Below are 23,140 nucleotides of genomic sequence, written 5' to 3'. Positions count from 1 at the left end.
GGGGATGGCGTTAGGATGGCGACTTGTCCACTTTTGTTGCTGCTGTTGTTATTTGTTTCATTTCTATGCCGCCCAATAGCCGGAGCTCTCTGGGCAGTTTACAAAGATTAAAAACAAACATTAAACATACCGTATACAGGGATTAAAAACCATTTACATACGTAAATAGCACATGGACAGACAATATACACAAAAAAAAAAAACATATATCTAAAACAACTTCAAACAAACAATCTCAAAAACAAACAACCATAACCCTAAGACATTCCAGGATTGATTAAAACTTATCACATGCTGCCAAATGCCTGGGAGAAGAGAAAGGTCTTAACCTGGCACCGAAAAGATAGCAATGTTGGCGCCAGGTGGGCCTCATTGTAGAGATCATCCCATAATTTGGGGGGCACCACTGAGAAGGCCCTCTCCCTTGTTGCCATCCTCTGAGCTTCCCTCAAGTGTAGGCAGCTGGAGGAGGGCCTTAGATGTTAAGCATAGTGTACGGGTAGGTTCGTGTCAGGAGAAGCACTCCGTCAGGCATTGTGGTCCCAAGCCACTTTTCTACCAGACTGCATGGTATTTCAAGGGCTGCTCAGGAATCTGCCTGGTTCCCAGATTCCCAGTACAAAATATGCAGTAGATGAGACAAGGTGGTGGCCAGCAGCTCCAATTCTGACCTTGCTGTTGGTTTATTGGTTTGCGCTAGCCTGTCTCTCTATGGATTAACAAGCAAAGGAAGGAAGCTGTTTGAGCCAAAACATGACATGTTGGGAGCTGGAGTTCTCTCCCCACCTCCCTGTCTCTTTCTTTCTCTCTTTTGAACTGTACATCCCAGCAAGCACTGGGGCAAGGAAGGGAATGTTAACGAATGAAAGAGAACTTCACAGGGAAGAAAAGTGGTGGTGTGATTGCTGCTTCTTAATTTGCAACAGTAGGGAGGGAGCAAAGCCGCTCTCTGCCTGCCCTAGTGTAGCTCATGTAGGCAGTGGCAAGTGGGAGGGGGGATGTGCAAGTGTATAGAGGTGATAGCTGGATTAATGATGGGGGTCTAGTCCTTTTTGTTGAGGAATAATAAATGGATGGGGATCATTCACACAAAATGAAGAATTTACAAGTATGAATCACAAGGTGGGGCTGCCCTTTATCCTTCTGACTGGCTGTGAGCTCACCAGGAGCTTCTGAGAGCTCCAACTGAATTGGAGGGGTGTGGCCTGAGTACTCCCAGCAGCTGACTGGGCGGGAAGCTTCAGTCTGTTTCCCGCCTCCCAGCTGAGCAGAGCAGAGCAGAGCAAGCTGCTCCAGCTGGTCCAGGGACTACAGAAGCAGGCAAGCTCCCAGAGAGCGAGCGAACAGGGGGAGCAAACAGGAGTTGGCCAGGGGAGTTCGGCAGGGGAGGTCAAGGGGGAGGCCCCTAACATTTTTTTTTTTAACTAACTTTTTCCCATTTATTTGTCTTGTAACACACACTTCCACACCAGTGGGACTCTGCTTTTAACCTCTACTGAGTAGAGGAGCAGGCACAGGCTAGTCTAGAACAATCACAAAGCTAGACACAAAAAGGGAAAAGGGGCTATGGAAGGACAAGACTCTCCAATGGTGGTGACCTGCAAGGTGTGTGCAATGTTTGTTTTCTTGCCTGAGAACAACATGGCCTACACCTGCAACAAGTGCAAGTTGATCACGCTGCTGGAGGAAAAAGTAAGTGGACTGGAGCGGCGACTGTCAACCCTCCGGGGAATAAGAGAACACGAAGAGTTCTTGGACAGAATGGGGGAACTACAGCAGCAAAGGGCAGACCAGAAGCTTGAAGAGCAACAGCAAGATGAGGCAGAAGTGGGAAATGCTGAGGAGAAGAAAAATGGAGTAGAGGATACTCCTTGGAAAACGGTGACAGTTAGGAGAAGAAGAACTAGACGCCACTCTGCACCAGTGGAAGCGGTGGAGCTGTGGAACCGATTCCAGGTACTTGCAGATGAGACTGGAGGACAGCCTGCAGAGGAAGAATCACAGGGGAACCTGCATGAGAGTGAGCAAGAGGCTAAAGGTCAGTCAAACAGAGGCGATGAAACCCAGGCCTACAAGAAGAAGAAGAGAAGAGTGGTAGTAGTGGGAGACTCCTTGCTGCGTGGGATTGAGACCCAAGTATGTCGCGAAGACCCGTGGACTCGCCAGGTATGTTGTCTCCCGGGAGGACAAATTAGAGACGTGACTGAAAGGTTGCCTGCACTCATAAAGCCCACTGACAGGTATCCCTTTCTTCTCATCCATGTGGGAACAAATGATACCGCCAAGCGGAGCTACGAAGAGATCACGTCAGACTTTGAAGCTTTGGGAAGGAAACTCAAGAACTTTGGGGCCCAGATAGTTTTCTCATCCATCCTTCCAGTAGTTAGAAGAGGGATAGAAAGGGAACAAAAAATACTCCGGGTGAATGACTGGCTATGAAGGTGGTGCCGACGAGAGAGATTTGGATTCTGGGACCACGGGCTATACTTCCTGGAAGATGGGCTGTTGGCTAGGGATGGGTTGCACCTCACAAAGGCTGGGAAGAATGTGTTTGGCCACAGCATGAAGAACTTCATCAGGAGGGCTTTAAACTGAATCCTACGGGGAAGGGAGATGTAATGTTGGGGGTAACAATGGACGTAGGCGCATGCACTGCAATGGAGAGAACAGCGCTGATAGCGCCCAATAATAGTCTTCAGACACATGTAGGAAGAAAGCCAGACTATGAAGCACATGGTCTTCGATGTCTATATACTAATGCCCAGAGTATGGGAAACAAACAGAATGAACTTGAACTCTTAATACAGGAGGGAAATTATGACTTGATAGGTATAACTGAGACTTGGTGGGATGACTCTCATGACTGGAATACAGCAGTTGAAGGATATAACTTGTTCAAAAAGAACAGGAGGAACAGAAAGGGAGGCGGGGTTGCACTGTATGTGAAAAATACATATCTCTGCACAGAAATACAGGAGGAGGAGCTTGGTAGCCCCATCGAGAGCATCTGGGTTGAAATAAATGGAGCAAAGAATAAAAGGAACCTGGTGGTCGGAGTCTACTACCGGCCACCCAATCAAGGAGAAGCCAAGGATGAAACTTTTGAAAAGCAAATAGCCAATGTTTTAAGGAAGCATGATGTAGTAGTAATGGGGGACTTCAATTTCCCCGATATTTGTTGGGAGACAAATTCTGCAAAACATGGCCCCTCCAGGAAATTCCTGACTTGTGTGGCGGATAACTTCCTCCTACAGAAAGTAGAGGAAGGAACTAGAGGATCGGCTATCCTTGACTTGATCCTAACCAACAGAGATGACTTAGTGGATAAAGTAGCAGTTACAGGAACTCTGGGGGAAAGCGACCATGTTGTACTTGAGTTCTTGGTTCTAAGGGAAGCAAAAGCCGAGTGTACTCAAACGCGTACCCTGGATTTTAGGAAAGCTGATTTTAATAAACTCAGAACAATGATCAGTAAGGTCCCATGGCAAACAATGCTAGTGAGAAAAGGAGTCCAAGATGGGTGGGAACTTTTAAAAAAGGAAATTCTCAAGGCACAATCACAAACAATTCCAACAAGAAGAAAAGGTGGAAGACAACAGAAGAAGCCAATGTGGCTTCACAAAAAGCTTAGGGATGACCTGAAAACAAAAAAGGACACATATAAGAAGTGGAAAGAAGGCCAAGTAACAAAGGAAGAGTACAGGCAGGTAGCACAGAATTGCAGGGATGGCGTCAGGAAGGCTAAAGCGGAGAACGAGGTGAGGTTAGCGAGGGATGCTAAAAACAACAAAAAGGCTTTCTTCAGCTACGTGCATAGTAAAAGGCAGAGGAAAGAAATGGTTGTTCAGCTATTAAATAAGGATGGCAAAATGATAACAGATGACAAAGAAAAGGCAGAGGTGCTCAATTCCTACTTTGGCTCAGTCTTCTCCCAAAAGAGGGTCTATGACCCCCCTGGCAAAGGCGAAGTACAGGCTGAAGGGGCAGGATTGCAGCTTGAGATCGACAGGCATATGGTCAAGGAACACCTCATTACTTTGAATGAGTTCAAATCTCCAGGGCCAGATGAACTGCATCCTAGAGTAATAAAGGAACTGGCAGAAGAACTCTCAGAACCGCTGTCTATTCTCTTTGAGAAATCATGGAGGACCGGGGAAGTGCCAGATGACTGGAGGAGGGCTAACGTTGTCCCTATCTTCAAAAAGGGTAAAAAGGAGGAACCTGGGAACTACAGACCAGTCAGTCTGACATCAATCGCTGGGAAAATTCTGGAGCAGATCATAAAGCAATCCATCTGGAAGCACCTTGACAACAATGCCGTGATTACTCGAAGCCAACATGGATTTGTCAAAAACAAGTCCTGCCAGACAAATCTGATCTCATTTTTTGATCAAGTCACCTCCCTTGTAGACCGTGGGAATGCTGTAGACATCATATACCTCGACTTCAGCAAAGCTTTCGACAAAGTGCCCCATGATATCCTGATGAGCAAACTTGCTCGAAGTGGGCTAGATGAAACAACGATCATGTGGATCCACAGTTGGCTACAGAATCGGACTCAAAGAGTGCTTATCAATGGGACCTTCTCAAGCTGGGGAGAGGTAACGAGCGGGGTACCGCAGGGCTCAGTCCTGGGCCCAGTGCTCTTCAACATTTTTATTAATGACTTGGAGGAGGAGGTGCAGGGAATGCTGATCAAATTTCAAGATGACACAAAATTGGGAGGGATAGCTAATACTTTGGAAGACAGAAACAAAATTCAAAGTGATCTGGATAGACTGGAGCGCTGGGCAGAAAACAACAGAATGGCATTTAATAGGGACAAATGCCAAGTTCTGCACCTAGGAAAAAGAAACCAAATGCACAGTTACAAGATGGGGGATACGTGGCTCAACCACACTACGAGCGAGAAGGATCTTGGAATTGTCGTCGATCACAAGCTGAATATGAGCCAACAATGTGATGTGGCTGCAAAAAAGGCAAATGCTATTTTGGGCTGCATTAATAGAAGCATCGCTTCCAAATCCCGGGAAGTACTAGTTCCCCTCTACTCAGCACTGGTTAGGCCTCATCTGGAGTACTGTGTCCAGTTCTGGGCACCACACTTTAAGAAGGATGCAGACAAGCTGGAGAGGGTTCAAAGGAGGGCAACAAAGATGATCAGGGGACTGGAAACAAAGCCCTATGAAGAGAGACTGAAAGAACTGGGCATGTTTAGCCTTGAGAAGAGAAGACTGAGGGGAGATATGATAGCACTCTTCAAGTACTTGAAAGGTTGTCACAGAGAAGAAGGCCAGGATCTCTTCTTGATCATCCCAGAGTGCAGGACACGGAATAATGGGCTCAAGTTACAGGAAGCCAGATTCCGGCTGAACATCAGGAAAAACTTCCTGAGTGTCAGAGCAATACGGCAATGGAACCAATTACCTGGGGAGGTGGTGGGCTCTCCCACACTGGAGGCCTTTAAGACGAGGCTGGACAGCCATTTGTCAGGGATGCTCTGACTTGGATTCCTGCATTGAGCAGGGGGTTGGACTCGATGGCCTTGTAGGCCCCTTCCAACCCTACTACTATTCTATGATTCTATGATCAAACTCTAGCCTTGCTTTGTTGTTGTTGTTGTTCAGTCATTGTCATGTCCGACTCTTCGTGACCCCATGGACCATAGCACGCCAGGCCTTCCTGTCCTGCGCTCTCTCCCGGAGTGTGCTCAAGTTCATATTCATTGCATCGGTGATGCTATCTAGCCATCTCATCCTCTGCCGTCCCCTTCTCATTATTCAACCTTTGTGTAAAAATAAGACAAATAGAAATGGTCAAGTTATGATTGAAGGGAAATTGGTTTCTGAGCAGGATCTGGATCATCTGGAAGTAAATTAAGTGAACTGATTTGGTTGATTTGGGGTTGGGTGCAAATTAAGAACTGAGGTGTGATTTGGCTGGGGAATTGATTGGTTTGCCTTTTGTAAAATTTAAATACTAGTAATTATTTTGAAATGTGCAAATATACATAACAATGAATTTTCTTATTATTTGATAAGGGTATGAAGTTATTAGCTTTCCCCCATTGCTTTTCCTCAGTATCTGGTACTTAGAGGTATAATGTACTTTGTACACGTAAATAGGGCACTCAGGTTTCCCATATGGCTACAATATATATTTAGAAAAAAAATACCATATACAACACCAGGCTTTTTACCCCTTCTCTTTTTTATTTTTGGTACTTGAGCTTAACTGACCTCTACAATAATTGTCCATTATCAAAAGGCTAATCTTGACTAAACATTTGTTCTTCTCGGAGTATTGCACATGAGACATTTGTATAATGTTTTCTTTGTGCTTTTTTTTTTTTTTTAAGACTGCTGTTGTAGTAGCTGTATGCTGAATTGATTAACCATTGCTCTAGGTTTGTTGGCATGTCTCAGAGAACTAGTGCTGCTTCAGTACTTACAGACCTTGAAATGGTGCTTGGATGTGACTCAGATTAATTGTGTGTTAGACGAAGGCTCCTGCAGTGTCTGCAATCTTAGTGACACTGTTAAGGATTAATTTATCATTAGCTAAAGAGATCATACAACATGCTGAGCATTAAGTCAATGGGGCTACTTGTACTCTAAACTATAAGCATGTTCAGACCCTTTGCGGGAGTGTGAGGTGAGCAAGGGGCGGCGGTGGATACTGGCCCTGGTTCATACATTTGGAAACAGGATCAAAAACTGGACCGAAGGTTAATTTTATTATTTCTGGAATGGAATAGGAATCATTATTTAGTTTACCTCAGTCTGGAACTAATCCAATTACTGGTTTAGAATAAGGGTTCAACTGGGGAAAAAGAAAGAAAAAAACATGAAGATGTGGTACCTTTAAATGTCCTAACCAGAATTGATCATGAGCAATAAAACCAGTACAAGGCCCCATTAAAAACATTCACATTATGTCTTAACAAGGCCTCTTCACACACATGGGAAAACTGTGTAAATAGGATGAGTGGTGAGCAGTGGATTATATCTCACCCAGCTGTGCTACCTCCATTCATTTGCACCAACAAATGGTCCATTTGAACAGACATACACAGAATTATGTGTGATCCTTACCACTCAAACTCCAAGGGGTAAACACTGTCTAGATCAAGGGTGGGCAACTTGTGGCCCTTCAGATGTTTTGGCCTACAATTCCCATCAGCCCTAGCCTGCATAGCCAGTGGTGACTTGTAGGCCAAAACATCTATAGGACTACAAGTTGCCCACCCCTACTCTAGATCAAGCCTATACCTGTTAAGACCATTTGAAGGTGGGGTGTGATCCCTCCCACTACCCTACATATGTATAGCATGCATTGTACTAATTATTTAATTGTTCAGTTTGGAATTGTGTTTTTACTTGGTTTGTTTTTATGTTTTTAATTACAATTGTGTTTTGAACCTGTATTTTATTATTGTTAGCCACCATTTTTGCTGGAAAGCCAAGATACAAAATAAATTAATTAAATTAAATGCAAAACCTGCCCTTTTTGTGAATAAGCGTTCTGAAATTATTAGAAAAAATATTTTCAAGATGTTATTCTTCCATTTTTGGAATCTAGATTTTCTTCCTTAATATGGATGTGCTTATATTTGTATCCGTATATAAATTATCTCACTGTCAATATCAATAATGGGAGGAAAACTGATTATAGCACACAAAAGCCTACAAAGGGGTGTGTGTGTGTGTGTGTGTGTGTGTAGTCCTTCAAAAGTCAGATAAATTATGGAGGATTGATATTATTTTTGCTGATGAGTTGGCTTTTTCAGAGGGGGTATCTTTTAGGACACAAAAGCATGCATAGAAAACAGTGGTGTGCTCTTGGATTTCCAATGGCCATGTAAAGAAGGAATTTATGATCTGGATGATAACAACATGCAGAACAGAGGAGAATGCACCCGCTCATGTGCACATAATGTGTGTGCAGGTTTTGTCCTTTTGATAAATGGCAGGAGAAACATGCACCTTTGGTTGTCAGCATTATGCCATCAGACAATGAAAACGTTTTGTATATTCAGTTTGTCGGTTCATGATTTCCTTAGCAGGTATACAATTTTACAGCTTTAAGCATGAAATTCATAATGTATAATGAGTCCGCTGGTGATAATTCTTAAGAGTCATGTTCACCATATAATGTAAATCCATCTGTTGTTGCTTTGCAACATTTGCTCTCTCAGCAGCATCCTCAAGTAATATACCTTAAGTTATTTAGCAACTTGGTTACAAATCTGTATTCCTGTTTTGCACATCAAGAACTTTGTCCTAACGCTAACTCATTTTCAAAGTTGTATTCAGTTAGTATCCTTATTTTTTTATACCATAACGTGTGTGTGTATCTGTACGCACATACACGCACACACACAGAGAGAGAGAGAGAGAGAGAATAACTGTTTACATATTGGTTTTCTTAAACTGCCTTTTGAACACAGCAAGTATTCTTACCTTGCAGGAGGTCACTTGTTAAGAAAGTATAGTATTATTAGACTATCAATTTCAGATTATAATCAAATTATTGTATCATCAACTTCCCTTAAAATAACTGAAATGCAACGTGTTGCATAATAGGAGAATAATTCTAGAATGTGTCCCAGGTCTGTTGGTTATGCCTAGTTACAGGATCCCCATCATATCATGTCACACGTGGCACCCCTACCGATTAACTCACATAATCCAGGCCACGATGTCACAAGAAGTGAACAGGAGCAAAGAAAAGTAGAGCACAACAACAAGGTGCCAGACAAGCAGACAGATGAGGATGAGTCAGGCAAGTCAGTCGATGAGTTTGTCATCAGAATCTAGTAATTAGACATGCGCTGCTTTTGAATATGGAGGTTTCAGTTTTTACTATGGAAGTAAGCTATAGCTGGACCATCACAATGCAACCTCCTGTAGCAGTGTGTGTGTGTTGTATGAAAAAGTACTTGAAAAGTACCTTGAGAATTACTGTTTTTTTCCTGCTCTTACTCTCTGTACTGGGCCCTTTTTCAGCCTGAGGTCCGCATTCATTTCTGTATATCCCTCTGGGTGGGAATGACAGAAACAAAAATGGGGGTTTTTTGGAGCCAAACATCTTTCTGTATCTCTCCTGTCTTCCCCTACTCATTTACCCTTTCCCTCCCTCCCTCCCTCACTCCCACTGTGATTCTTCTCCCTTTCTCGGTGTACAGACAAAAATGTAAGCATTCTGGTGATGCAAGATGAAACCAACCACATCCTGTGTCTTCAGATCATTGCCATTTCCCTTTCTGTGCATTGAAAAAAGGGCAAAGAGAGGAAATTAATGCAGACACTTGATGATGCAGGAAGATACCAATCTCTTCCTGAATTGCCAGATTGCTGGGGAAAAGGGACAGGTGAAGAGTGTGGGGAGAGGTAGTAGACTGTATGGGGGAGGCCTACTGAGCTGGTTCCCCATTGCTACTCTGCACTATTAATGATGTTATTAACCTCTAATATATACTCTCCTTGTTGGGGGTTTTCTAAGTTAACAAGCTCCAGTTGGTTGACAGCTCCTTAATGTTCTAACTGTGTATCTTCTCAAATTAGATTATCTCCTTTTAAAGTTGTGAAGACTAGTGCACTAGTGGGTGGAAAAAGAATCTTTCATGGTCTCAGTAAGCCAAAGATGGAGCACACATTTTGGGTATGGCAGTGTCCTCTTCTAATTTGTCTATGGCTCTCTTTTCCCCCCTCATCGTTAGCATTCTCTTAGAATACTCTGACAGGGTAGTATGAATTCGCCCTTACCAGAGAGAGAGAGAGAGATGTTGCTGCTGTGTTCCATCTTATATTTGGGAACCAATCTCTCCGTAGACAATATATTTGTGTACTTTCAATTATGAAAGTGTATAAGTCATAGTTTTTCTTCTCAAAAACACACGTGTAGAGGCCCAGCCCTTCTCAAGTCTCTGCGTGCATGTATTTTGAAGGAAAAGTTTATGATATATACAGAAGAGCACCCCTGATAATAAAATACATACAGAGAGCATTAGTTATTAGGAATTGCACTGTATGATCCATTGAATGATACAACTGCATTGCATGATCAACACTTTACAGTATGACCCACATTAGACACTATTCAGTTAGAAAGTAAGCATTGAACAACCAAATTCTCACAGGAATGATGCTCATTCAGTAGCCTTGTCATGTCACACATTGGGTGTAGACATATATATCTCAGTTGATTAAGCTGAAATATCGATGATGCTTGTGCTCGCATGCACTGTTCATTTCCACCTCCTTTCTCAGTGTGCCATGACTGAAGATTTCCTGGATTAATTAACCATAATGTTGGATCCAGAGTGATGCTGCCATGGCTGGAGGCACTTTGACAATTCCCCTCCCCCCATATCACCCCCAAATACCCCCTGTATCCTCAAAAAACTGTTTTGGAGGGTTGGGGAAACCTCCAGAAATGCACAGGAGGTAGCTCTGGAGGCTACATAGGAAAGGAGAAATCAGCAAAAATAATCTCCCCCGCCCGGTCTCTGGGAGCGGTCAGTTAGCAGAGTGGGATCCTCTACTTAATCTGACTTGCTTCCATGAATGGAAGGACCCCTTCAATTTGCAGAATGGAGCAAATCCATTGTTTCCTGTTACATCTGAACCAGAAGACTATGGTTACCAGGTTCAGAACAAACCAGGATCTGAAACTGCAGGTTAACATCACTACTTCCCTTGGAGACTAAGCTATTCCACGGCTAATAGATCATGTTTGCAAAAGAACTGATAAAGCTGAAAACTATTTTAAAAAACTGACAGAAACAGTAAGAACTCTGTAGCTGACAAGGCGTGATCCCTTGCTATGGTATCTTTTAATGGCACTTAAGATGTTTTCAAGACATCCTCTTATTTGAGTAAATCTCTGAGTTCAGTTTGATTGAACGTTCCAAATCCTATTCATGTGACACTAAAATATATGTGTTTAGCATACTTGGCAATACAGCTTGCAAAAAGTAGATGCAGAAGCCTGAAAAGGAGGACCATCAGAACCAGAAATTTACAATTATCAAGACATATATCATTAAAGATTGTCAAAATCTGTTTGAGGTAGTTATATTTAAGCTACTGAGACTTATCATAAAATGAGACTTCACTTACTAAATTAATGATAATTGAGTCTTAAATATATTTCCTCTAAATTGAATTCTAGTTATTTCAATATTTACTTCCAAATCAATGTACTTAGAAACCCATATTACTATTATGAGAAAATATAAAATTAATTTTATATTAGGCAGGAAATAACTGACCCTTTGGAAAATATTATTGCGCACATTCTTGGCTAAATGGCATTTTAACCAAAAAATTTAAAGGTTTATCTGGGTGTTAATTTAAAATAGGGTGCTTAGTGTGCTCAGTTTGCTCTGGATAGTTCCCTTTGTAATCAAGGGACAAACCTGTTATGCTGCACTGTGCTATGATCCTCTTGGCATCCACAGACATACCTAAGATACAGATATTCCATGGCCTTACCATAGCTTCTGAGTCTGCTGTGACATGTGGCAGAAGTCACAACTCTGTATATGCAAGAGTACAAAGTTCAGGTGCCATATTAGAAGACAGGAGCCACTGAGACTATTTCAACCAGTCACAGTAGCACTGATGGTTGTTGCACTGATGCCAAGTCATGCGGTGTGTCAGAGCCCAGTTATGTCTCTGGCTTGCCAGGCATTAGCTGCCTATGTTGGTACTTGCAGAGGGGAGGGGCAGAAATATCAGCATAGCACTGCTATTTATGTTCTATTCCTGAAATTTCTTTTAGGAGAATGTTTAATCGGTCAGTAAACTAGAAGTATTACAAAGAAATGGCTTTGTAATAAAGGTGGTAATGAAGTGTAACTCACATTCCAAGTGTCTCCTAGCAAGAAATTCCATCCCCTTCTCTTCAGACATTGTTTACTAAGAAAAGCTTCTGTTCTTCTTGGTGAAGAGGAAGCCATTTCTTTAGGAGGGAAACTCCCTCATCTGATAGCTTAATGTAACAGTTATAGTTCCTCCTCATCCCTGCTCTGCTTCAGATGAGAGAGGCAACCATTCCAAAATATATGACATATGAATATCTAGATCCCATAAATGCAAATCTTTTAGTGTATCCAACTGTACCATGACTAATTACAGCATTTGTACAGCACTGATGCATTCACTTGGTTGGATCCAAAGTAAGTTAGTTGCATTTAGATTCCACTGGAATCACTGTGGAAAGTTAGTCATATCTGATTTGTCCCACTGATTTCAGTAGGAACTAAGTGCAACTAACTTAGCCCAGATCCAACTCATTAATTAAAAGCCATTCAAAGATGAAGTAATAAGTATTATAATAACAAAAAACACAAATATGCTTATTAATTACTACAGCATTTCACATTTTTTGTTTTCCATTTTTCTAGATCTTTCTTGGTGATCTTTCAGTAACATAAGTACATATATTCAGATGACTTTGGGATATTTTTCACAACAATGATGAAAGGATTATCTGGCAGTCGCAGTCACCATCATGGGGTTGCCTGTGAACCAGCATGTGATTCTCTGGTACATCACTCAGACAGGAAGCCATATTTGTTAAATCCTGTGGAACATCATCCTGCAGATCACTCTTACTACACTCAAAGGAACTCTTTTCAGGGAGAATGCATGGTTCCCTACAATGAACAGATTGCTAGCAGCACATTTCCTCGGAGACATTACAATTCCCCAAATGAGCTTAAAGATGAGTGTGCTTTGGTGCCACATGGAACAGTCAGTAAAAGCAATCGCATCCCTGCCAATCTTTTGGACCAGTTCGAAAGGCAGCTTCCTCTGAATCGAGATGGCTACCATACTTTACAATACAAAAGGACTGCTGTAGAACATCGTAGTGATAGTCCAGGAAGGATTCGCCACTTGGTTCACTCCGTTCAAAAGCTTTTCACAAAGTCTCATTCTCTTGAAGGCCCATCAAAGGGCAGCATCAATGGAGGCAAAGCAAGCCCAGAGGAGACACAGACTATGAGGTATGGCAAGCGTAGCAAGAGCAAAGATAGGAGATCAGATGGAAAATCCAGGTCAAATGCATCAGGATGGTGGAGTTCAGATGACAACTTGGACAATGATGTTTGTATTTACCATGGACCAAGTGGGGTTATGACGATGGGAAGATGCCCTGACCGTTCCACTTCTCAGTACTTTATGGAAGCCTATAACACTCTTAGTGAACATACTGTGAAGCCTTCCAGAAGCAATAATGATGTCAAATGTTCCACCTGTGCAAACCTACCAGTCAATTTGGATGCTCAGTTAATGAAAAAAAGCTCTTGGTCCTCTACACTGACAGTGAGCAGAGCCCGTGAGGTTTACCAAAAAGCTTCCATGAACATGGATCAGACAGTGGTGAAATCAGAGACTTGTCAACAAGAGCGGTCTTGCCAGTATCTTCAGGTACCATATATGTTATTGACTGCATTACTTGCACTGCCTGTGGTTCCATGCATGCCTTTCATACTGAGATGAGACTGCAAATGAAAAGATGAAAGTGGGAGTTAATCCAAATACAAATTATGAATAAATCTGCATTTTGGTTGCTAAGAGTCAGTGTTTCAAATGAATGCATTCAATGAGGAACTGGTACACATTCTTAACATGTGAAAAGAACAAAAGCGCTCTGAATAATTTGGGGGGATTAAAAAGGCACTCAGCCACAAAACAGCACAGCAGGGTCACAAGGGAGCTGGAGGTAGTAAAGCTTTCATTTAGCATTACAATGTCAATGATCCTGATATTACCAGTACAGACATTCATTAGCTTCTGTAATCTTAAGATCTGCCTTCATTTTATTATTCTGTGATGAAAACCTGAGACCCTTTGAACACTTAGTAATGTCATACCATTTTGTACACCATGAACCTGTTTTGTTACATACAACCCCACCTCCACCAAAAAACAACCACCCCCTCATGAAATAATTATATGAAGTGACCAAATTGGTGTTTCTAGCTATTATTCCTTTAAAAAAAAAAAAAAGCAACATTGACTGAAAAAATACAAAGCTAAAAGACTGAAATTATTGAATGTTCTGATTATACTCTTTAAGAGTACATCACTTACTCCCTCTCAAGCTGTTTGCAGTTAATAAAGCGTCACTATTTTTCACCAGTATTGTATCTTTAAATGTCAAGAATCAGATGTCTGCTCTTGGAGCTATCATACTGCCGGTTAATGTTTGTGGCAAGAACGTGGATCAGAAAATTAACACAGTTTCAGTCTTGCAAGATCTGTGGATTGGTTTTTATGCATTTTATTTTGAAGCAGATATGGCACATCTAACTGTGCATGGACAGTGGAGTAATGTCAAACAAAGAAGAGAAAAGACCATGAGGAAAAAAGAGGTTTGAACAGAGAAATCCTTGTTGTATTTTTTAAAAAATAGTTGGATGATTGCTGTGCTGTTTATCTGCTATTTAGTTCTATTTCTATGCACTGTATATTTCAGACTAGTTTTCTCTTGTGTTTAGCTTTGGGGCATTCTGTAATGACATTTTAGAAGTTAAGTCCAACCTCAGGTAAAGGAAAGGACAATCCCACTGTCCTTTTAAGGTGTCTGGTGTAGTTATAGTTCAGATGACCTATAAATGAAACTGGGGTGCCACATTTTAAAGACATTCTGTTTGAATATAAAAATATGCATTTTACATGGATTTACATCTAAAATGATAAAAAGGAGAAAACCTGTATGTCCTGCATGAATTCTTACCTGTACATGTCTCAGTGTTCTCATATATAATAGAGTAGGAATTTAGAGGATGTATCTGAAAGTAGCAAAATAAATACTGTACCAGAAAGGAGGAGGCTATTTTGTGTGTCTGGCCAGATGAAAATTGTAAGCCATCTCTTGTTGGGTTTTATTTATATTACCTCTTTAATAACAGACACTTGTCTGTTAAGTAGCTCATGACCCAATATGTGACCAAGTGGTAGGAAAACAAAGAGAAATTTTTTTCCAGCCTCATCTTTGCATGAGATCCTCCACAGGGATTTAGTTGACAGGAATAGACTCCTGAAGTAGAATTAGAGGACATTATCTATGTCTGCTTTGATGAATGTCCAGCAACCCTATAAAGCATTATGCAAAATGGCTAAAGGTTCTCTTACACCTTTTTGCCATGCTATCTATGCCTAGGTTGAAATTACTTGCCAAATCTGAAAGAAATCAATGTAGTATCAATATTTCAAGATGGTTTTAAAAAAAACAGAGAAATGTCCTAATGAGATTGTGATTAGTATTGTGAATATTATTAAATTATTAATTTAATGTATTATTTAGACACAGGTATCAGTCAAATAAGAATACCAAGTTGAAGATGTGATATAGGAGCATAATTTTTTCAATGATTCTTTAAAAAGCAGCTATGCAAGTGCAGAGCATATGGGTTTAACAATGCATGCCTGTCTCATGCACCAACATGTACACTGATAGTGCTATATCAATAACAATGTATACACAAAATGTGCCAGGCCAGGGGAATTATACTCCTTTTTCAAAAGGAATTTCATCTCAAGGGGAGAACTTCCAAAAAGGTAACTTCCAATAGGGGGAATTCCCAGCATATTGTTAAAGGCATTAAAAGAAGATTGTCCCCCATTCATCAGAATTTTGAAGATGGAGTAATCTAAGAGGGTGTGTGACTTCTTGGCCACAGCAGGAACCAAGGTGCTAGTTCCAAACTCTTTAGTAGAAGTTACTATCCTCTTTAGAAGAAATTACAAGAATCACAACATTATGCTCAGGATTTAATCTGCTTCCTGTTTTGCAGGGAAGAAAGAAAAAGTTACTAAGGTAGACTTTGCTTAGGGTGCTAAGTGCTACCTGCTTGTTTCTGCTTTCGTACGACAACCAGCAGCACAAGATAATTTATCCCAAGTATAATTCATTATCAGCTCATTTTTACCTGTGAGTAAGGCAGTGTTGCATACAAACAAATCTTTAGAATCTAAAAAAATGGGAAAGCAGTTTTATTAATTGTACTACAGGGGAATGCATGTGTGTGTGTATTCAGTCTGCCATTCACTATATGAAACATGGATTGGGTACTTCCTTCAGGTGAATACCATTCATAAAGAGCTTGATATAGAATAGAGGAGGACAGCCACTTTCTGTCCGGGGGGCAGATAAGCCCCCAACCAAACTGGTGGGCCGGATGACATCAAGGGATGGGGCCTCTTCAAGGCCAGACTTGAAGAAACTCTTTCTAGACCAAGACAATTGTTTCAATATTGGCTGGTCGCAAATCTCCCCTTTTGGGGAAAGGTAAAAAAAGCATTTCTGAGTGATGCTTATTACATGGATCCATTTCAATCTACTGTCTGCCATGGATTTGACACTGAAATTGCTTTGGCTTCCCCATACTGACTATAGTGTACTTCAGATTGCCTGTCTGGGTTGCAGATAAATTTTTGCACTGCACCATAACGTTTATGCCATGGAGTACTAAATGATTTGATGTTGTCCTTCATTCTATTTAACATCTACAAAGAATGGCTGGTTAAGGCTATGCAGGGATTTGGGTTCAGTATAATAATTATACCGATGACACCCAGCTCTGTTTTTGCTTTTCATCTAAGCTAGGTATGGCAATGGAGGTGCTAAACAGATAGCTGGAGTATGTAATGGGCCAGATGTGGGCTAAAGCCAGCCAAGAGGTGGTGGTCAGGTTGAAGTCCCACTTTGGATCAGGATAACATCATTGGGATATTTTTAGATCTGGCCCTCACTTTGAATGCCCAGATGACATCTCTGGCATGAAGTCATATTGGTGCACTAGTGTAGGCCGCTGTCAGAAACAGCCTTAGTTAACCATGGTCTCCTAATACCCAAATTGGATTACTATAATGTGTTATAATATGTGGGGCTCCTTGAGCTACTTCAGAAAATGGCAGCTGGACTCACTAGTCTGTCTATAACATACAGGTGTTAAAAGATAATGACTGGCCTCCAATTTGTTTCCATATGTAATTCAGAGTCCTAGTTTTAAGCTTAAAGGCCTAAATAGCTTGGGACCAAGGTATCTGAAGGACCATCTTCTCCCATACAAATCTGTTCATTTGTTAAGGTCATTTTCTGAGGCCCTGCCTTCCGAAGAGATGTAAATGACAACCAGGAATAGGACTTTTTTTCTGGGTGCACCCCACTTATGGAATGCCTCTCTAGAAATGTTCATTTAGTGCTGGCTCTTTTATGTATTGTTGGCACCCTGCTTTATTCTCTCAGACACATTTTGTTCTGCTGTTGCTATTTTAATTTTGTGATCTGGCTTTTATACAGTGTGTTTAGAACATTTATTTGGATTTTATTATTAAAGGTTTTATTGGTTATAAGCTGCTTTGGAGGCTTGGTACTTAAAAGGAATGATATAAATATTTTAAATAAATAAATTTAATTGTGTCCAGCAACTGTATGAATACCATTTATTCATTCCTCTGGAGAAAAGTAAACTGCTGAATTCAGGGGACAATGTTGCTGCAGAAGCAAAGCCCACCCACCCATTGCCTCTGTCACTTTGTGGCCTATCCATCAATGACAGGACCACTATGGTAGGGAGGAATATCTCTTGACCTTCCTCTAAAGCAAGGGTGAGCAACTTGTGGCCCTCCAGATGTTTTGGCCTACAACTCCCATCAACTCTCATGTTTGGCTATGCTGGCTAGGGCTGATGGGAGTTATATGCCAAAAACATCTGGAGGGCCCCAAGTAGCCCACCCCTGATCTAGACGAGAGTGTGGATTATGAACAAATATAAAGATATAACACATTATTTTGACAACCACAAGATGGCTACCAGACAATCCAAAAAACGTGTTGCTGTAATAAATGAAAACTATCAGAGATTTTCAGAGTTTATTTTCCTCAGAATTCAGAGAATTGAAAGTGTTCAAACAGGAAGTTATCTCAACCATAGAGAAAGTAGAAAAAATAATTGGTAATTGGGTTAACAGCTTTGGAACAGAAATGAGAGGATATTGAAAGAAAGAATGAGGAGCTGCTGATGACGGTTAAAGAAGTAGAACAGGAAGTAGATAGGAAAACTGAAGAACTTACACAGGCTGCTTTAGACTACTGGAAAATGATTTTGGAATAAAGGAAGAATATCTAGATAAGATGTATGGAACTGTTGAGAAAACAGATAATAATGTTATACAAAATACCCTCTGTAAAGGATTGAAGGAGGGAGCTGAGGGCAATAATTTAAAAAGATATTTGGGGGAGTATTTTAGAAATATCATTGGAGCCGAGATGAGAAATGGAATTTACATTGACTCTGCTCATAGAAATAATAGTGGCTTTGCGAAAAAGAATAGAGTCCCCATGGATGTGTTAGTTAAGTTTATAGATTTGGAATAATGGAATATGGTTATGGAAGCTTTTTGATCTCAGCACTGGAATATAGAGGGAATGGATATATCTATGTTTGCTGACATATCACCTCTTGCATTAAAACAAATGTATAGACACAAAAGATTTGTACTGAGGACAGGGAGGAGGCAAAAAAAAAGCCTTGGTGGAATTAAATAGTAATGAGGAGGAGGTAGTGGCTGAAGAAATGAATGGTACTGATGGCCAAAAGAACCCCCAAAATAAGAGGGACTCTTTGACAATTTACATATAAAGTACAGAAACCATTGAAAAATTGAGGGAGGGAGGAGCAAAAAAGGGGGGGCTTGTATCTATGTATAGATATATATTTTTCTTTTTTAAAAAAACAAGACAATGAATAAAGTAATTTTTTATCAATAAGGAAAGGAAAGGTTCCTCCTGTGCAAGCACTGAGTCACTGCTGTCTCCTAGAGAGATGCCGCTTAGCCTCAATAGCCCTTACAAAAAGCAGGAGAATAAAAAGGATCTCGGTAATCCAGATATATGTTTTTTTCAAGAAATACACTTAGAAGCAGAACATGAAAAAAAATTCTTAGGACAGTGTTCAGTGAAATGATTTATCATGCATCTGCCTCTACCAAAACCAAAGGAGTTATGATTGCCTATGGAAAACAACTTCCTCTTGTTATAGATACAGAACTGAAAGACTCTGAGGGGTGTTATCTTTTTCTCATTGAAGAAATAGATATGCACATTGGAGAGGACCAAGTTAACTTTAGGTTGTGTATATGCACCAAATTCAGAACAAACATAGTTCTATAGACCTTTAATGTTACAACTTAAACATTGGATGTAAGGCGAAGTAATCTTGGCAGGAGATCTTAATGCCATTTTCAATCAAGAACTGGATACAAGGCATAACAGACATATAAAAGTACTTATTCCCACCCGCCGCCACCACTGAATTCATAGTCAAGCTTTAACAGACACACAGAGACCAGGGACAGAATCCGATGGGACACTTATGCCTCTACTGATTTTCTTCCAGCCTGCCCATTCCCATCTGCAAGTGGCACCCACCACTTGCGGAATGAAGATTTAGCACTTCCAGGGCAACCAGAAACAAGCAAAAACACTCGTTTCTGGAACTCGCATAAGTGTCAGGTTTCCCAGTCTCCCCAGCACACATGCTCAGACAATCTGACACCGGACACCCAAATCAGTGAGATTTCTGTATTGCACGAAATCCCACAGCAAAAGCTTAAAGGCTACACTCTTCAGAAATCATATAGCTGATGGTCAGTAGCTACAGGCTCTGTGTAATTCCAGAACAGTCCAAAGCTAAACACTACTACCATGGCTGAGATCCTCATCAATGTGGTTTCCCCGCTGCCATCTTTACGGTTCTGAACACAAGGGATGGGACTCGAAATTCCTGGCGTATCCAACCCAGGCAATCTATACATGGTGTTCCAACCCTGGACAAGGAATGGGAATGATTATTAGAATGACACCATCAGGCAATCAAGGGATAAATTCTTGAAAGGCCTAAACAAAACCACACCAGTAGAGAGTCCAACTTTGAATCTTTTATTGATAACTCCAGGCTACATGTTCGAGGCCTATCAAGATCAAGGGAAGGTTAAACCCAGACAGGCAAGGAGTTCCATGCAACCACTTTCACATTGGTAACTCCACACTGCATGTGTCCAAGCAGAGAAAAGTCCAAAAGATCAAACCCAGCCTGCCAGTGTGCTGAGCTGACGACAAACAAAGACACACAATCCACAGCAAACAAGAGTTGAAGTCTATGAAAAGCCTCACAGTACTTTTCATGGCAAGTCTTTAGCAATCCAAAGTTCCAATTAAGGGAGGGTCCATGTGCAGAGTGCCTCCAAAAACCCAGACGATGATGGATCCAAAGAGAGCTGGCTTTGGCCAATGAAGATGAGATGTTCCTAGCAAAGGCTCTTCGTCTTTGCATCCGCTTAAAAGGGAAAGTGTGACTGTAAGACACCCCCTCCAGATACCTTGACAGACAGGGGCCTTTAGCCTTTCAGCAAGGCCCCTGTCTAAACAGGGTGTCACTGCTCAGCCCTCCAGCAGTGACGCTTCAGCCTGGGCGACCCGTCTGCAAACCCCACCCTGCTTCTTTCACGTTGTCATGGACATGGGCGCCGCCATTTGCGTACGCGCTTTTTTCCCCCCCCCAAAGTCAGCCGTGATAGGCTATGTAAGGATTTACGTAGCCTATCACGGCTGACTGCAGGGACGCAAACGGCGGCGGCTACGGCCACTGCCATCTGCGTCCTGGCAGGAGACGAGATTCGCGGCCGGAGGGACGGGGCGCCTCCCCCCCGGCCAGAATTTCGGCCGGAGGGACAGGGCGCCTCCTCCCCAGCCAGAATTTTGGCGGGGAGGGATGGGGTGCCTCCCACCCCACCCAGAATTTCAGGGGGAGGGACGGAGCACCTCCCCCCCACCGCGAAGCCATACTCCTTTCCCAATTTTGAACCTATCGGTTGTTCCATGTCCAGTTCTTACTGTTGCTTCTTGAACCTCATATAGGTTTCTCAGGAGACAGGTAAGGTGGTCTGGTACTCCCATCTCTTTAAGAATTTGCCACAGTTTGTTGTGATCCACACAATCAAAGGCTTCGGCGTAGTCAATGAAGCAGAAATAGACGTTTTTCTGGAATTCTCTTGCTTTCTCCATGATCCAGCAAATGTTGGCGATCTGATCTCTAGTTCCTCTGCCTCTTCGAAACACCACTTGTACTTCCGGTACTTCTCGGTTCACATACTGCTGAAGCCTAGCTTGTAGGATTTTGAGCATAACCTTGCTGGCATGTGAAATGAGCGCAATTGTACAGTAGTTTGAACACTCTTTGGCATTGCCCTTCTTTGGAATTGGAATGTAAACTGATCAGCGTGTTCTCTTGGCAAAACTCTATTAGCCTTTGTCCTGCTTCATTTTGTACACCAAGGCCATGCTTGCCTGTTATCCCTCGTTATTGTCCCAATTAGAGCCCATTTATTTTGTCCCACAGACTTCCTCAACAGAGACTTTGGGGAGTCATGGAGAACTGAGACAGCTTCTCCGTTGCATACCTACTTACTTACCTTGACTTCTATTCCTTAAGTACCCTTTAAATGTAAAATTGGTGGGTGGAGCCAATCACACAGAAACCCGCCAAATAGTCTCCCTGAATTTGGACTGCCCGGAAAGGAACTCCATGATAGCCCCACCTACATAGTGCCAGACTCTCCCTCAAACCTGCCTCTCTTGCATAATACCTAACTACTGGAGATATAACTACCACAAGTGGATAAAGATCCAAACATCCCAGATATAACATGCTAGCTAAGGAATGTTTGAGTTCATGAGGTCATGAAAGAGGTCACAAGCCTAATTCAAATAAGGAATGTAACAATATCTGATCATTTTAACTGAATCTTTATTACAGTGCTGCATTGGATTTTATCAATATGGAAATAGAGACAAGCTATTGGATTGCTGCCAATGAGACATGATGTACGCCTTCTGGGGTTTTTGTCATTGCTTCAGTTTATATAGTCAACCCCTTGAGAAAGCGTCAGTATAAAAAGTTACCAAAAATGTGTATAAGCAGTTCTGGCTGAAGATGCTAGAACCATAAGCATTACAGACTGGCTAGTATTTCCTCAACAAGACCTGCAAATTCTGGTAGTAATGCCCTGAAACAATTTGCTTAGCGCCTAAGGTAAAGGATACTGTTTGACTTCAGGCTTGAATAGGGATGTCAGAGAATTCCGCCACGGATCTCGGTGAGGCCGAATGCCAGTGCATTCGGCCTCCCGAAATCCGTGGCGGAACTAAGCCCCCCACGCCCCCTCATGCCACGAACGGCGCACGAAACGGGACACCTACCTGCTGCCATTCACGCTGCTTTGCAATTGGTGGCTGCATCCGCAGCCACCATTCACTTCTTCATTATAGCCGTGATAGGCTATGTAAATACTTATATAGCCTATCACAGCTAAAGCAGGGATGCCATTTGCGTCCCTGCGGAAGCCGTGATAGGCTGCGTAAGTATTTATGTAGCCTATCACGGCAAAAAAAAAAGGGAACGCAAATGGCGGCAGCTATGGTGGCCGCCATTTGCGTTCCCTTTTTTTTTGGCCGTGATAGGCTAAGTAAATATTTACGTAGCCTATCATGGCAAAATACAGGGACACAAATGGCAGCGGCTACGGCGGCTGCCATTTGCGTCCCTGTGCAGGCTGCCCAGCGGCCGGATGTCCGGCTGCGGGCGGCCCTGGCCGGCAGCTCAGAGAATTGCCACCACTGAAAAGGTCCTCCTACGTTTATTTTTGTTTATTTTTAAGGAAAGAATTGTTCCTTAGTGTACTGGAAAAAGCAGTGCATACAGGCCAAAGATAAATAAGAGCACATTATAGAATAGGTTGGATGTTACAGTGTGGGAGTGGGTAGCCTTGTACCATTGGCTGGGGGAGGGGGTGTTTGTAGAGAGTATGAAAGAAAGACCAGCAGCCATGTTGAAGTAGAAACTGATTTGCCCCTCCCAGAAGAGTTAGCTCCTCCTTTATTGAATTCCACCTCTTTCCTCCTTATTCTTCCTTTAACCCATAAAAAACCATAATGTATCATGCCACATCTCCCTTTCTTTAATACCACATTCACTTTAATCTATCATAACTCTCAGAAGCAACTATTATTTAAATATACTGAAACACTGACTCTTTCTTCCGAAATTATTAATAAATTGATT

General features: G+C 41.9%; 1 protein-coding gene across 1 annotated transcript in view; it reads left to right on the top strand.

The window, feature by feature from the left end:
- Positions 1–23,140, top strand: part of DLGAP1 (DLG associated protein 1) — a 430,241-nt gene that overhangs the window by 235,832 nt on the left and 171,269 nt on the right. Inside the window, exon 4 of the mRNA XM_084849805.1 lies at positions 12,413–13,439. Within this exon, the coding sequence (XP_084705931.1) occupies positions 12,483–13,439 (957 nt within the window). The 5' untranslated portion in view covers positions 12,413–12,482. The remainder of the gene's footprint in view (positions 1–12,412; positions 13,440–23,140) is intronic.

Source organism: Heloderma suspectum, chromosome 4 (assembly GCF_057233095.1).
Source record: "Heloderma suspectum isolate Gila_16-S chromosome 4, 16-S_ref, whole genome shotgun sequence".
NCBI lineage: Eukaryota > Metazoa > Chordata > Lepidosauria > Squamata > Helodermatidae > Heloderma > Heloderma suspectum.
The sequence above is the reverse complement of the archived record's forward strand: the minus strand, read 5'-3'. Positions and strand labels throughout refer to the sequence as shown.